The 16114-nt window shown below is 40.3% G+C and overlaps 1 protein-coding gene across 1 annotated transcript in view; it reads right to left on the reverse strand.

The window, feature by feature from the left end:
- The window catches only part of HAPLN1 (hyaluronan and proteoglycan link protein 1), a 34774-nt gene extending 20514 nt beyond the window's left edge, over positions 1–14260 (reverse strand). The window contains exon 1 of the mRNA XM_038765727.1: positions 14060–14260. Within this exon, the coding sequence (XP_038621655.1) occupies positions 14060–14159 (100 nt within the window). The 5' untranslated portion in view covers positions 14160–14260. The remainder of the gene's footprint in view (positions 1–14059) is intronic.
- Between the last annotated feature and the right edge of the window lie 1854 nt (positions 14261–16114).

A 16114-nucleotide genomic window follows, 5' to 3' on the forward strand; every position in this document is an offset into this window, starting at 1 on the left:
GCTGGGGAGGTTACAAGGTGATCAGGTTGTCCCACGGGGGGCTCACAGTCTTAATCCTCATTTTACAGATGAGGTAACTGAGGCACAGAGAAGTGAAGTGACTTGCCCAAAGTCACACAGCTGACAATTGGCGGAGCTGGGATTTGAACCCATGACCTCTGACTCAAAAGCCTGTGCTCTTTCCACTGAGCCAAGCTGCTTCTCTACTTTCAAGTCAGTATGATGTTTGATGTGTAATAGATATCAAAATTATGCTCAAGTAATACAGCAACCCCTGGGTGGGACATGCGAGGACAATGGGATGACAGCAGGATGCCTATACAGCTATTACAGAGTGTCTTAGCATTCATTCAATCATATTTAGTATTTATTCAATCATATTTATTAAGCACTTACTGTGTGCATGGCACTGTACTAAGTGGTTGGAAAAGTACAGTAAAGCAATAAAGAGTGGCAATCCCTGCCCACAACAAGCTCACAGTCTGTGGAGGGAAGACAAAACACTTTTAAGACAGAATAAAACACTGGTTCTAACGGTGTGACAGAGCAGTGAATTTTTGGGAGATGAATGCAACAGACTGGTGCGTGGCAATTGCCTGTGGAGTTGCTCTCCCTTTTTTATGGTATTTGTTAAGCACTTACTATGTGCCAGGCACTGTACTAAGCACTGGGTAGATACAAGATAATCAGACTGGATGTAGTCCCTGTCCTGCAGAGGAGGTAACTGAGGCAAAGAGAAGTTGAGTAGTAATAATAATAACAGTTGTGGTATTTGTTAAGCACTTACTGTGTGCCAGGCACTATACTAAACACTGAGGTAGATACAAGGTAATCAGATTTGATACAGTCCCTGTTCCACATGAGGTCCACAATCTTAATCCCCAGTTTACAGATGAGGTGATTGAGGCACAGAGAGGTTAAGTATCTGGCCCAAGGTCACACAGCTGATAATTGATAAAGCAGGGATTTGCTCTCTTTGAGCAAAGGCTTTGCAAAGATCATGAGTCCAAGAGGGAGGCATTTAAACAGAGACAGGCCTATATGGGGCACCCCAGATAGCCCCACAAGAATTCCTGTTTGCATACAAACCTCTATCTGACACTTATCAGTCTCACATTGATTTTTTTAAGCCACTCTTGCATGCATGTACAGGCTCATCTTCAGCTGAATCATCTTAGAAAATGAAGCTGAGCCACATATAAGCATTCATTAGTTCCCAGCTGAAGGGCAGTCTCAAGGTTTCGTGATGTTCAAAGCCTGTTAAAACTGAAAGGATTTCCTGGAGGATCAGAAATGTAGTTTTACATAAACTTCTTGGCCTCTTGTATCTTCAATCATAAAAGAATAAAGCTAGATCTAATACACAGCTCTGATTCATTCTGTTGGGGATGAAGGTTGCTGAGGTTTGAATCAGAAAGAAGCCCTTCTCCGATTAAGCCTTCTTTTCCCCAGTTCCCTCTCATTCATTCACTCAGTCAATCGTATTTATTGAGCCCTTACTGTGTACAGAGCACTGTACTAAGCGTTTGGGAAGTACAAGTTGGCAACATGTAGAGATGATTCCTACACAACAACGGGCTCATAGTCTAGTAGGGGGAGACAGACAACAAAACAAAACATGTGGACAGGTGTCAAGTCATCAGAATAAATAGAAATAAAGCTAGATGCACATCATTAACAAAATAAATAGTATAGTAAATATGTACAAGTAAAACAGAGTAATAAATCTGCACCAACATATACAGGAAGGAGGTAGGGCAGGGGGGATGGGGAGGAGGAGAGGAAAAAGGGGGCTCAGTCTGGGAAAAGGGGGCTCCCTTCTGCATCGTCTATCCCCTTGGATCTGTGACCTTTGGGCATTTGATATTTGCCCCACAGCACTTATGTATGTTTCTATAAATAATATATTACACATTATTTATATTAATTTCTGTCTATCCCTCTAGATTGTAAACTCACTGTGGGCAAGGATCATATCTGCCAACTCTTTGTTTTTTTATTAATAGTATTTGTTAAGCACTTATTATGAGCCAAAAGCTGTATTTAGTGCTGGGGGAGGTACAAGCTAATTAGACTGGACACAGTCCCTGTCCCATATGGGGCTCACAGTCCTAAACCCATTTTATAGACGAGATAACTGAGGTACAAAGAAGTTATGTAGAAGATTAGCGGTGGAGCCGGCATTAGAACCCACATCCTTCTAATTCTCCCAGGCCCATGCTCTACCCACTAAACCACTATTTCTCAACTCTGTTATACTGTATCAACTGGTACTCTCCCAAGCTCTAAATACAGTGCCCTGTACTCATAAATACCATTGATGACAAACACTGATGATGATCTATTGGGAGATTGGGAGATGATCTACTGATGATGATGATCTGATGATGAGAAGCAGCCTGGCTCAGTGGAAAGAGCCCAGGCTTTGGAGTCAGAGGTCATGGGTTCAAATTCCGGCTCTGCCAATTGTCAGTTGTGTGACTTTGGGCAAGTCACTTCACTTCTCTGTGCCTCAGTTACCTCATCTGTAAAATGGGGATTAAGACTGTGAGCACCCTCCCCGACCCCGTGGGACAACATGATCACCTTGTAACCTCCCCAGTGCTTAGAACAGTGCTTTGCACATAATAAGTGCTTAATAAATGCCATTATTATTATTATCTATTTGAACTAATGGTATTTACTGACCACCTTTGGACTGTGATGCTCATACTAAATACTTGGGAAAGTACACAAGAAGCCCAAGATTGATCCACTCTAAACATGTCAGTGGGTAAGCAAAGGGTATCATTGGACTGTTGTACATTGGACACTACTTAAGAGCTGCCAGAGCCGCCTATCTGTGTCACATTTTGATAGCCTCAAAGGCCTTTCTTGCCCCTTTTGTCCTGCTTGTGTAGGAACTCAGGGGAGACGAGAAAAAGTGGTCTTCCAGTTGTTGGCAGATTACAGAACCATACCTCTGGGGCAAGCTGAAGCGGAAAGCAAAATGATAATTTCACAGTGATGGTAAGCTAAATCTTTGGGATAAACAATGCTGTTGAGGGTCCAGCCTGCAATCTCCATTAGCACTAACGCTTGAAACTGTAAGTATGTGTGTATCAAAGAGTTCGAAGAAAATCCAACTGTATGATGTGTTATCCTTCCTTATGAGGAAAAAATGAACTCTTCACTCCCTTAGTCATCGAATGTGTTCCTTCATGTGGTGTAGGGGAAGCCACTTTCCCTATGTCTGGTGTGGGCAAGGATTGTCTCTCTTTATTGCTGAATTATACTTTCCAAGCACTTAGTACAGTGCTCTGCACACAGTAAGTGCTCAATAAATACGATTGATGAATGAAGGATGAAGCAGCAGCAAGGCCAGCCAAGTGGTGATTGAGAGATAAGGTTGTTCAGGCCTTCTCTTTTTATGAGAGTAGTCACAACATCCCCTCTCAGGATTGCACCTGGAGAGTTTCCAGTACTCTAACAGTCTCGGCTATGGGTAGGAGAGTCAAACAGAGGCCTACCCATTCCATTCCTAGCTTGGCCAGTGGCTAGAGAGTGGAAGGCAAACCCCTGCAAGTCAAAACTCACCAGTGCTGGGCAGCAGCAGCGGGGGAGAGGGTCGAGGGCCAAGACTCAAGTTTATTGCGTGGAAGAAGACAATGGTAAGCCACTTCCATATTTTTTACCAAGAAAATTCTGTGGATACACTACCAGAACGATTGCAGATAGAGGTGAGGAGTTCTGGGAGAGAGAGCTTAAGACAAGACAAGTTTCAACATAGCACTAGATTACATTTTCATCAGTTGCCCCGGCATATGAAGAGCTATGTCTAAATAACATTCTTCTTATTGATTTAGCCATGAGGTTAAATTCTCTGCCACAATTAAACTGAAGACAAAGAAATCGAAATCTAGTTCAGAGAAATGAAGTGCAAGATACATGGTCCCTGAGCTAAATGAAGACCAACAGAGGGAAGTTCATTTTAGAGTTTGCTTTGATCTCAATTCCTCCATCCTTATGGGTGGAATAATAGAATATGTTATCCTGTGGATGGTGCCCTACATTCATTTCTTTCATGGCTCAGTGGAAAGAGCGTGGGCTTGGGAATCAGAGATCATGGGTTCGAATCCCGGCTCTGCCACTTGTCAACTGTGTGACCTTGGGCAAGCCACTTAACTTCTCTATGTTTCAGTGACTTCACCTGTAAAATGGGGATTAAGACTGTGAGCCCCACGCAGGACAACCTGATCACCTTGTATCCCCCCAGCGCTTAGAACAGTGCTTTGCACATAGTAAGCACTTAACAAATACCATCATTATTATATTCAATTCAATCATATTTATCGAGTGCTTACTGTTTGCAAAGCACTGTCCTAAGCGCTTATAATTGTGGCATTTGTTAAGTGCTTACCATGTCCCAAGCACTGTTCTAAGGTCTGAGGTGGATACAAAGGAATCAGGTTGGACATGGTCCTTGTCCCTCCTGGGGCTCACAATCTTGATCCCCATTTCACAGATGAGGTATCTGAGGCACAGAGAAGTTAAGTGACTTGCCCAGGGTCACACAGCAGACATGTGACAGAGCCGGGATTAGAACCCTCAACCTGTCACTCCCAGGCCCGTGCTCTTTCCTCTAGGCCATACTGCAGGTTTGCACTCTGTCCCTTGAGCTATGTCCAGAGAGATTCATTCCTTCATTCAGTCGCTATTTATTGAGTGCTTACCGTGTGTGGAGCACTGTACTAAGTGCTTGAGAGAGTACAATAAGACAATATTATCTTCTCTCTTCTCACCTTGTGAGCTTGATAATAATAATAACGGTATTTGTTAAGAGCATACTATGTGCCCAAACTGTTCTAAGCGCTGGGGTAGATACAAGGTAATCAGGTTGCTCTTGCCACTAAGCCACACTGCTTCTCTGATGATGTGCAATGTCATTTGAAGACAGGGCTAATGGGCGGTTGACCGGTATAAACTGGGGGTGATAGTGTCTAACAATCAGAGTGACCCCTTTCATGTCTAACTCTTGAGATGTGCTCGAATGGGGCATCGGGCCTGGAGGGTGGAGATCTTTCAGCGTCCTGGTCCTGCCTAAGGAGTCGTGCAGTTCCTCACTCCAAGGGCTTTCTATCCTGACGCTGCCAGTTCTCCATTTTAGTAGTCTTCCAGTCACTTTCCAAGGCTTCCCTAAACAGGAGAATGACCCCAAGTCGGGTCATACAAAATTATATAGGACTCCAGTAATAATAATAATTATGGTATTTGTTAAGCACTTACTATGTGCCAAGCAGTGTTACAACTGTACACTTAGAGGTTTCCAAAGTAATACAATCTGAATTCCAAAAATTCTCCAAGAAAATATTTGGATTTCTCTTAAAGGGTAGCATGGCTGTGTAACTTAAAATGGCACTGCTTTATGACAGAACTCAGTAAATGCATTAATCTTCCTGTCAGTATTGTGTAAAAAAATTCAAGGCAGGGGAATAGGTAATCCACTGTATAATTAGCAAACTGAGTAGCCGGAGGCATAAGGTATTGATACAAGGCATTCAAACAACAAACAAGTAGATAAGCTACAGATGTTGGCAGAGAGCACCTTGTTAGGAGTATTTTAAATAATAATAAGGTTAATTTTAATAACTGTGGTATCTGTTAAGCACTTACTAAGTGTTGGGATAGATAAAGTATAAGCAGATTGGACACAGTGTCTGTCCCATACAGAACTCACAGTCTAAGAGAGAGGGAGAATGGGCTTTTGTTTCACTTAATGAAGTTGAGTTTTGGATTTAATAATAACAATAATAATAATGCTAGCATTTATTAAGCACTTACTAGGTGCAAAGCACTGTTCTAAGCACTGGAGAGGTTACAAGGTGATCAGGTTGTCCCACGGGAGGCTCACAGTCTTAATCCCCATTTTACAGATAAGGTAACTGAGGCACAGAGAAGTTAAGTGACTTGCCCAAAGTCACACAGCTGACAATTGATGGAGGCAGGATTTGAACCCATGACCTCTGACTCCAAAGCCCGGGCTCTTTCCACTGAGCCACGCTGCTTCTTGGGGAACATAGCAATAACAATTTTTTAATATTCCTTATACTAACATATTCATTCTCTTATTAACTCTTTCATGAAAACTGTTTCCTACTAGCCATGAATGCTTAAGTTTGTTCTTTGGTTTCTCTTAAAAGGAATGAATAGTTTCCACTGCATTCCAGGAATCGGGAAAGGTGAAGAATGAAAATTCAATAATGAATCATCCGGAAGTATGACTCCTCTTTCCATAAAGGGCATCTTCTTTATGGCATTCATTTTAAATCTGTATCATCTATTTTAAAATTCCACTGGCATCCTTCCTTCCCCAGCCTGTTTGTCTTACTCTGACATCCAGCTCACATTGTCTCCTACACTATAAATTGACTGTACTATTCCCACTGCTTTCCAGGAACCAGGTAAGGTAAAAAGGATGCTCTTGTTGGCTGTAACTATTTCTTTTTTTAATTTATTGCTCTTTTTGTTTGAATGATCACCTGGCAATCCCTGCTTCAAAAAGCTGTTTCATCACACAGCATAGTATCGCCTCAACAGCTGGGCTAAGTTTATTTAACTCAACAAAGGTGGGGGTTGGTTACCAGAGATTTCTCTGTAAATCACTGAGAGTTTCTAAGCAATCATGTGGCAGAAGGGCCAGAGAGAACAAGGCATTCAGGAAGGAGCAGGAAAGAAGTTGGGAGATGCGGGCAGAATCATATCTCTATGGTTAGTGTTCTCCCTTGACTTTTTCTTCTCCTCCCTGTAGCTCTTGGACTGGGCCTTTCCAATCAATGCTATTTATTGAGTGCTATTTATACTGTACCCTCCCAAGCTTATATTTTACTTTCCCAAGTGCTTACTATAGTGTGCTGCACATAGTAAGCACTCAGTAAATGAGAAGCAGCGTGGCATAGTGGATAGAATATGGGCCTGGGAATCAGAAGTTCATGGGTTCTCATCCTGACTCCACTGCTTTTCTGCTGGGAAGGCTGACCTTGGGCAAGTCACTTAACTTTTCTCGACCTCATCTGTCAAAGGTGGATTGAGAATGTGAGCTCCATGTGGGACAGGGAATGTGTCCAACGCAATTTACTTCTATCCACCCAAGCGCTTAGTAAAGTGCCTGGCACATGGTAAGTGTTCAAAAAATATTATTATTGTTATTGATAAATATGATTGACAGTAAATACCACTGATGATATGATTGATTGCTTACCGGGTGCTAAGCATAGTACTAAACACTTGGGAGAGTACAGTACCACAGAGCTTTTTCATGTTTTTCTTCCCCTCTAAAATGTAAGCTCCTTGTGGGCAGGGAATGTGTCTGTTTATTGTTGTACTCTCCCAAGTGCTTAGTACAGTGCTTTGCACACAGTAAGTGCTCAATAAGTACTATTGGCTGACTAGTACAGTGTCCTGTTCACAGCAAGTGCTCAATAAATACAATTGATTGATTTGTTTGTTTGTTTTTAGACTGTGAGCCCATGCTGGGTAGGGACTGTCTGTATATGTTGCCAACTTGTACTTCCCAAGCACTTAGTACAGTGCTCTGCACACAGTAAGCGCTCAATAAATACAATTGATTGATTGATTTTGATGGAATTTGTTAAGTGTGTACTATGTACCAGGAAGGACACAGTCCATGTCCCACATGGGGCTCACTGCTTTTATCCCCATTTTACAGGTAACTGAGGCACAGAGAAGTTGTGACTTGTCCAAGGTCCTACAGCAGACAAGTGGCAGTCAGGATTAAAACCCAGGTCCCCTGACTCCCAAGCCGGTGCTCTTTCCCCTAAACCATGCTGCTTCTCTGCACAGATTAGTGTAAAGACATGTTCCCTGACCTTGAGGAACTTACAGTCTAGAGAAGGCTCTCCAGCTCCCTTCCTTCTCATCCCAAACGTGCTTTCCTTGCCAGCACCAACTGTATTTTACCTTAGACTAATGAATGCTATATTGTGATGATGATTTTATAGTATTTAATATTAACCAAGACACTTATAAAAGATCATTATTATTAGCAAAGGATTAAGGGTTAATTATTGCCGCTGACCACATTAATATTTATTGAGACCCTGATGTGCAGAACACCTTACGTAGCCCTTGGGTTGGGACAGGGACTGTGTATCATCTGATTATCCTGGATCAACCCCAGTGCTTAACACGTGAGCCCACTGTTGGGTAGGGACTGTCTCTATATGTTGCCAATTTGTACTTCCCAAGCGCTTAGTACAGTGCTCTGCACATAGTAAGCGCTCAATAAATACAATTGATGATGATTGTTTGGCACACTGAAAGCACTTACCAAATACAACGATTACTATTATCGCTACTACAATAATTGTAGAAAATAATAATAATTGTTATGGTATTTAAGTGCTTAATTATGTGTCAGGCACTGCCCTAAGTGCTGGGGTAGATACAAGCAAATCAGGTTGGATGCAGTCCCTGTCCCACATGGGGCTTGCAGTCTTGATCCCCATTTTACAAATGAGGTAACTGAGGCCCAGATTAGTGAAGTGACTCTCCCAAGACCACGCAGCAGACAGGTGGAAGAGTCAGGATTAGAACCCATGACCTTCTGACTCCAGGGCCTGTGCTCTATCCATTATGCCATGCATCCCTGCCCTCGTTTGAGGGCACAGGGGTTTGGGAAACTATTCCAGATTACATACAATACGCACACAATACAAAGATCCTGCAAAATACCTTCCTCAGATGAGGTTTTTCCTGGATTTTAAGCCTCTCGCCCTAGGTTTCTAAGTGAAATTTAAGTGAAAAGATAAAGTGACATAACTTATAATTTTTATAATGACTGTACATTAATTTGGCAGTCTACCAATTTAAAAATTTAACATCTTGGCCCATTATTATATATAATACATCAAGGTAGAGCCAAAAATTATATTCTATGTATAGTAATAACTCTTCTCTGCATATTTAAAGTTAAATAGCTGAACCAACAAAAGAAATGTGAACCTATTTGCTTTAGGATTTTTCTGAATCTATGTTGAGGGGGTTTTGGTGAGAGAAAACAAAGAAAGGGTTCTCATATTTAGCAGAGAGCCATGTAGATTCTTTGAATAAATTGTCCCTATTCCCACACAAGTCACTCACACAGTTGGGAATAGCAAACATTCTAATAGGCACGTGTAATTTTTGAAAGGGTTGCATTACTATTTGGTTAAGACAACCTCTCTCTGTTTGCCATTCACTTCTATGAGGCATTTTGAAAGCACGTGTCTCTCAGTACAGGGGATCCTGGTAGCAAATATGACCCAAAGTCCCTTAAATTGAGTGACTCATGCTTCCCTTTGTCCCTGACTGCTGTCAGTGTTCTTCCCAGGATCTGTACTGCTCTGTAATACGGGAAGGACTTTGGGATACATACACATTCTTTGTGACAAGAGCCATGTAGCACTCAGAAAATGTTCCTTGATTAAGGAGGTGATCTGAAGGAGTCTCAGTGCAAGATTTTAAAGTAATTTTGTCGATAAATACTTTGACTCTTGTTTTAGAAAGAAATGTGACTTTCTATGCTTTTAAAATGGGTGAAAATGGATCAGTCCAATGGGTAGGTATTAATCAATCAAAGGTATTTATTGAGTGCTTATGGTGTGCAGGACACTCTACTAAGCACTTGGGAAAGTACAACACAATAAAGATGATAGACACGATCCCTGACAACAAGGAGCTCACCGTCGCCACACAAGCAGAGAGGAAAAACTTTTTCATTTCTAATATTGGTTTTCCCATCAGCACCAGAACTTGAGAGGTAGGTTGCTGATGATCATACAGAGCAAGTGCCAGTAGGAGGAATAAAGTTTCCATAACAAATCATCAAAGATGAAATAGAGTCGTTAAGCCCAGTCACAGAGCAGGAGCATGACTAATGGAAAGAGCATGGGCCCGGGAGCCAGAGGACCTGGATTCCAATCCCAGCTCCACTATTTATTTGCTGGGTGACCTTGGGCAAGTCACTTAACTTCTCTGTTTCTCAGTTCCCTCCTCTGCAAAATGGGGATTCAATACCTGTTCTCCCTCCTACTTAGACTGTGAGCCCCTTGTGGGCCCTGGTTATTTTGTATCTACTCCAGTGTTTAGTACATTGCTTGACACATAGTAAGTGCTGAACAAATACCACTATTATTATTACTATTATTAGTTCCATGGTGGGGCAGGGGCTGTTTCCTGTTAAAGCACTGAGAGACATACATTGAACCTGTCCTTTTCTAAGAAAGGAGACCTTACTTCATAGGGTTTTCAGAGCAGTAGTGAAATTTGCAATGCTGCATTTGGATTTTTTTTTTACCATTAAAGCATTTACCCCTCCCACAAGAATCCAAGTAGACAAGGAAGCTCGCAAGGCCCTGTCAGGTAATTATGAATGAATATAAATGTCCCAGATCTATGAAAAAATATCCTTTGAGAATACTAGAGATTATCTGGGTGTTTAAAGAAAAATCACCACATTTACTTCACCAGAGAAACACAAGTGCTTCCCCTGTTAATCCACTTGACAAAACTGGGCATTCCCTTAAGGCAAATGTTATCCTAAGAGGAACCTTGTACCTTTTCCAAAGTGGAAAATATGGGACACAATATATTTAGTAAAATTTCATTTAAATTCATAGTCAAAAATAAGATTGAGAATCAATCAATCAATCGTATTTATTGAGCGCTTACTGTGTGCAAAGCACTGTATTAAGTGCTTGGGAAGTACAAGTTGGCAACATATAGAGAGAGTCCCTACCCAACAGTGGGCACAAAGTCTAGAAGGGGGAGACAGAGAACAAAACCAAACATATTAACAAAATAAAATAAATAGAATAGATATGTACAAGTAAAATAAATAAATAAATCCGAATATAATCCAAATCCAAATTTGAGAACCAAATCTTTTGTCCTCACTTAAGTGATCAGTGTGAGCAGTGAGAGCTACATGAATTTCAGGCATTTAGTAGTCAATTTACATCCAACTAATTTAGCAGAAAGTATAAATCATCAACTGAACAACCCACACATTGGAAAACATCCAACTTCTTGCTAACTTATCTACCACTACCCACAAAAATGAAAATCTTCCTAAGGATAAAGCTGCCAGTTTTACCTAGGGTGAGAATATGGTTGGGAGAGGGAGTACTGAAAAAAGTAAGGTTGCGAGGAAAATTTAATTTTTCCAATATGAAGAGCATTTATCTACAAACATTTTGAATTCATTTTTCATGACACTTTCCTTGTAAAGTATTTTCTAGTGCTTATAATACTAATAATACATGATATTTGTTAAGCTTGGTGCTAAGTACTGGGACAGATACAAGATTAGCAGTTTGGACATAGCCCCTGTGTCACATGAGGCTCACGGTCTAAGGGGGAGAGAGAACAGGAATTTCATCTCTAGCTTACAGATGAGGAAACTGAGGCACTTAGAATTTATGTGACTTGCCCTAGGTTGCACAGAAGGGAAATGGCAGAGCCTGGATTAGAACCATGGTCCTCTGGCTCCTAGGCCTATGCTCTTTCTACTTGGCCATACTGCTTTTCAACTATAAACTTAAAAATTGTTTATAAATATTCTTCAATTTGATCCAGAGAGACCCTCAAGGTGTCTTGTTAATCTCCCCCAAATTCTGAGTAACAATATAACCTTTAGGCTGAAGTAGAGGAATTGATTTCTCCTGATTAAAAAAAAAAAGACTGTTGAAACTGCCATAGAGAATTCTGGGACACATTCAGTAATGACCTAAGGTGGCCATTAAAAAACTCCTGAAAAAAAACACCAGCAAAATGAAAAAAAGATGAATGTTGTCATTCCTCTCCACCCCTGGGTAACTAAAATCAGCCTACCCAGGTAAAGCTAAAGGGAATACAAAGCAATTTGCTAGTAAATTTAGATAATGTGGAGAGCAAACATAAACTATTTAAAGATATCTGAGTCCAATTTGAAGCAGATAAATCGGCAAAATAATACAGATTGGCTATCTCCATTGCCCCAATTCACCAGAAGATAGTTTTTCACCCGCCACTTGGATTTTGTGGTGTAAACATGAGCTGAAAGGGCAGAAAAGAGAAAAAAGAGAGTTTTCATGGAAATACACATATTGAAAATTTTATGATATTTGGTTCAAATAATTATGCCTTGTGACAAAAAAGGAGCTAGCTGAAAAATATTTTAATAATTTATTTGTTCCACTATTTTTGCAATGGAATACAATACATTTTTTTCTTTTGTTTGGATTCCGAAAAAGCTTCCATGCTGGCCAGTCTTTCATTGAAACTGGTTTCAGTGACCTTTCTTCACTTTAGTTGTCCTTTATAACCCACAAAGATAAGAACCAAAAAGCAAAACAAGACTTCTAAGATTTATTTTGTACCAGACTATCCTTCAAGCATAAGAAGTTTATTTATCAGAACGTTGGTTTTATCCCTCACCATTTATTTTCAGTAACGAATTTCATAATTGCGTAATTAATAAGGGAAAAAACTTTGCCAATATTTTTTGCTCAGAAGGCACCTAAAAACACAGCCTACGGTAATAGGAGTTTTGCCTACTGAGGTATATCAATTTTGACCTGATGAGCTTCCTGGGGCAGCTGAACCTGAAGCAAACTGCTGCAATTTGTAATGAAATTTCAAATATGGTAGAAATTTCATGAAAGTTCTGCTGTCAGTACATTATACTGTGAGTCCCTGTCATCTAGAAATCATATCCAAACTGAAACTATTATTAAGGGAAGGGATTCTGGGTCGTACCAACTACAGTCGATTTGAACCAGAAATCGAAAGTCAATGGTAAAATTTTCCACATTACATTATAAACTCCTTTGTCTTAGTCTTTATGATCACATAGGGAAAACAGGTATGACACTGCACTCATTAACTGAAGATATGGCTGATTCAGCAATTTTTGGAATTAAATTTATGCATCTTTATTTTCCAGTGTCCATCAGAGGAACAACAAAAACTACCCAGAACAAATAGTATTGGAGTATCATGAGGAAAGGGGGATGTTTTAAATATTTTAAATGCTAATTGAATAATTTCACATAAATGGTCACAAAATACAATGAAACCACAATAGTATACTCTCAGGTATAGTTACCCTATCCTTTGACCTTCACAGCATCCATTTCTGAAAAGTGAATGCTTTCCTGAGATATTGATTTGACCTTGACAATGCAACTTGGTGTTTTGTGTTTGTTGGAAAACTCATTGTTTCAGTTATATTTAGGTAAATTGGTACCCAGGTTGAATTTACATAACAGATAATCCAAAATGTTTCTACCCTTCCAGTCCAGTTATTTTTGTTTTAATTAGTCAGGGCTTTGATAAAAAGCAGCTATAGCTCTTCTAGTTCCCCCTGTTCCTATTGCATAACTGTCTTAGCTTTTCTCATACAGGATGACCCTCATGTACTACTGAAGCTGAGACTGAGAAAATAGCTGCATTGTACTGCAGCTTCAAATCCTGATATAGCTGGAAGCTTTAGAATTCAAATGAACCCAGTTATAAGATGCTGGTTTCTATGATGTTTATTGGAGTGATTACTATGATGGAGAGCATATGCACATTTCGGTAAGCTACTTTTTCTGACCCTGAATTTGCTCGATTTTGAATTTGTTTATATGTTTTGTTTCAAACCATCAAACAGCCATTACCTCAGTTCCCTGATAGAAAAATCTTATATACGGTTCTTAAGTCTTACATCATATCTGACTCATAGTTCAATGTATTCAAAGCAGGTCTTCCATACTCTAAGTAATAATTTTTAAGATGTACTGGCTATATTTTAAAGCTTTGCAGTCGGTGTCCACTAAGAGCAGTTGAAAATGCATAGGCGGTACAACTTTAATTGTTCAAATTTCTCAACACTGCTGAAATGTAACTGAAGAGGAGAAGGGGGAGGGGAGTCTGTCATACGAACAGTGTGGGGAAAAAGTCAATGCAGCAGATCTGAAAATTAAGAAATACTAAGCACATCACAGCTCTCTAAGGAATTTAAGCATAGTTTATCTTGCATATACTTTTATTTACTTACCTTGGATGTGAATGATTCGGTCGTGATTCTCAGAGGAATTGCCGGTGCTATGTTCAGCCCAGCAGATAGATATCAGCACCAGAAAAAGTAGACTCTTCATCTTTAGAGGCAAAATAATCTTCTTCCCTGTGAGAACATCACATACAAAGAGGCTTATGAAATTTGGAAACGTTTATAGTGTTGCACTGCACAACTTATTACAGCCTTATCATCGTATAATGGGTCTCCAAAAAATTTAACCCAATCTGCTCAGAAAGTTAGAGTAGCTGTCTTTTTAGAGCTGGAGACTGCAGCTTTTAACAACTTCGGCTCTCCCATATCCAGTGAAAGAAGCCAGAAAACAAACAGTGTTTAACTCTATCTTTGCAGAAGTGAAAATCGGGATCCATAAAATACCACAGTTTATATTCAGATTTGCACAGGGCATCCAGCTGGCTAAGTCCAGGGTAAAGTATGACTGTGCTAATAAAAATGCTTGCTGTATTTTGGGTTTGTTATCTGCTCTAGGTTTGACATGCTATAAGAGAAGCAGCGTGGCTCAGTGGAAAGAGCACGGGCTTGGAAGCCAGAGGTCATGAGTTCTAAATCCGGCTCCGCCATTTGTCAGCTGTGTAGCTTTGGGCAAGTCGCTTAACTTCTCTGGGCCTCAGTTACCTCATCTGTAAAATGGGGATTGAGACTGTGAGCCCCACTTGGGACAACCTGATCACCTTGTATCCCCTCCAGTGCTTAGAACAGTGCTTCACACATAGTAAGCGCATAACAAATGCCATCACTAACAAATGCCATCACTATCTGGTGTGTATGTGTGACCATGAATATGTTTGCGGTTTACCACCTAGTCTAATAAAGCAATTTATATTAAGCCTGAGCAAATAAACCATATTTGCCATCCTTTTGCAACTGGAGGCAATACTATAAGTTGCTAAGTTAGCTGAGTTGCTAAGTTTGCTTTATTTGAATAGAAAGGAGGACAGTGAGGGCTGGGTTGATGAGCTGCATCTTTGATTACAAATCCACTTACCATCTTACAGAATGATCCAGTACACAGTGAACTGTGGAAAATCAGCCCAAACTAGGTTAGAGTTGGGCCCACAACCCACTGCAGCTGCCCTGATTGATTTTTCATTCACTTCTACCTAGAATGCTGACGCACTAACTTCAAGTGTCAGGTAAGGTCTCTGCAGTCAGCAGAGCTGTGTGCTGCAGGGCAAATCTCTGCCAACCTCACAGTAGTAATTAGGCAAATGAAGACCTGAAATAGACAAAGAGCTAGAACATACAAGAGCTTGTGTGCAGAAGGGACAGGTGCTTTATCATCACATCCTTCCTATGACACATGATTCTCTAAATAAAAATGACTAACTTCAGAAAACTTGGCCAGCTAATACAAACCTTTACTGGAAAGCAATCCCTGCAAATGACAGTAGCTTTAGGAATCTTGCAACCTTTAGAGGCACAGTTTAACTTCATTTTTGTTGATTTTAAAAGTAGAAATACACAAATATTTGTGGAGCCTGCAAATGCTTTAGAGCAGAATTTGCACATAAGTAGCCTATGGCTACAATTTTCATTTTTGGAAACCATTATCCTACAAAAATGTATCTGGCACTTTGGCTATTTTTGTTTTTGTAATATGTATCGATGCGCTCTCTCTCTTGTTTACTGTATTTTTTATGGAACTTACTCTGTCAATCAATCATATTCATTGAGTCCTTATTATGCACAGAGCACTGTACTAAGTGGTTGTGGGAATACAATACAACAGAATCATCAGACATGTTCCCTGCTCATAATGATCCTAGGGTCTAGAGGGGGAGACAGATATTAATATGAATGAATAAGTAATTTCTAATGTATAGTTTAAAGGCATGTACATAAGTGCTGTGGGGTTGGCGGTGGGGCATATATCAAGTGTCCAAAGGTCACAGATTGAAGTACATAGGTGACAGAGAAGGGAGAGAGAGCTGGAGAAAGCAGGGTTTAATCAGGGAAGGCCTCTGGGAGGAGATGTGATCTTAGCAATGCTTTGAAGGTGGAGAGAGTGGTGGACTG

This window comes from Tachyglossus aculeatus, chromosome 23 (genome assembly GCF_015852505.1).
Source record: "Tachyglossus aculeatus isolate mTacAcu1 chromosome 23, mTacAcu1.pri, whole genome shotgun sequence".
NCBI lineage: Eukaryota > Metazoa > Chordata > Mammalia > Monotremata > Tachyglossidae > Tachyglossus > Tachyglossus aculeatus.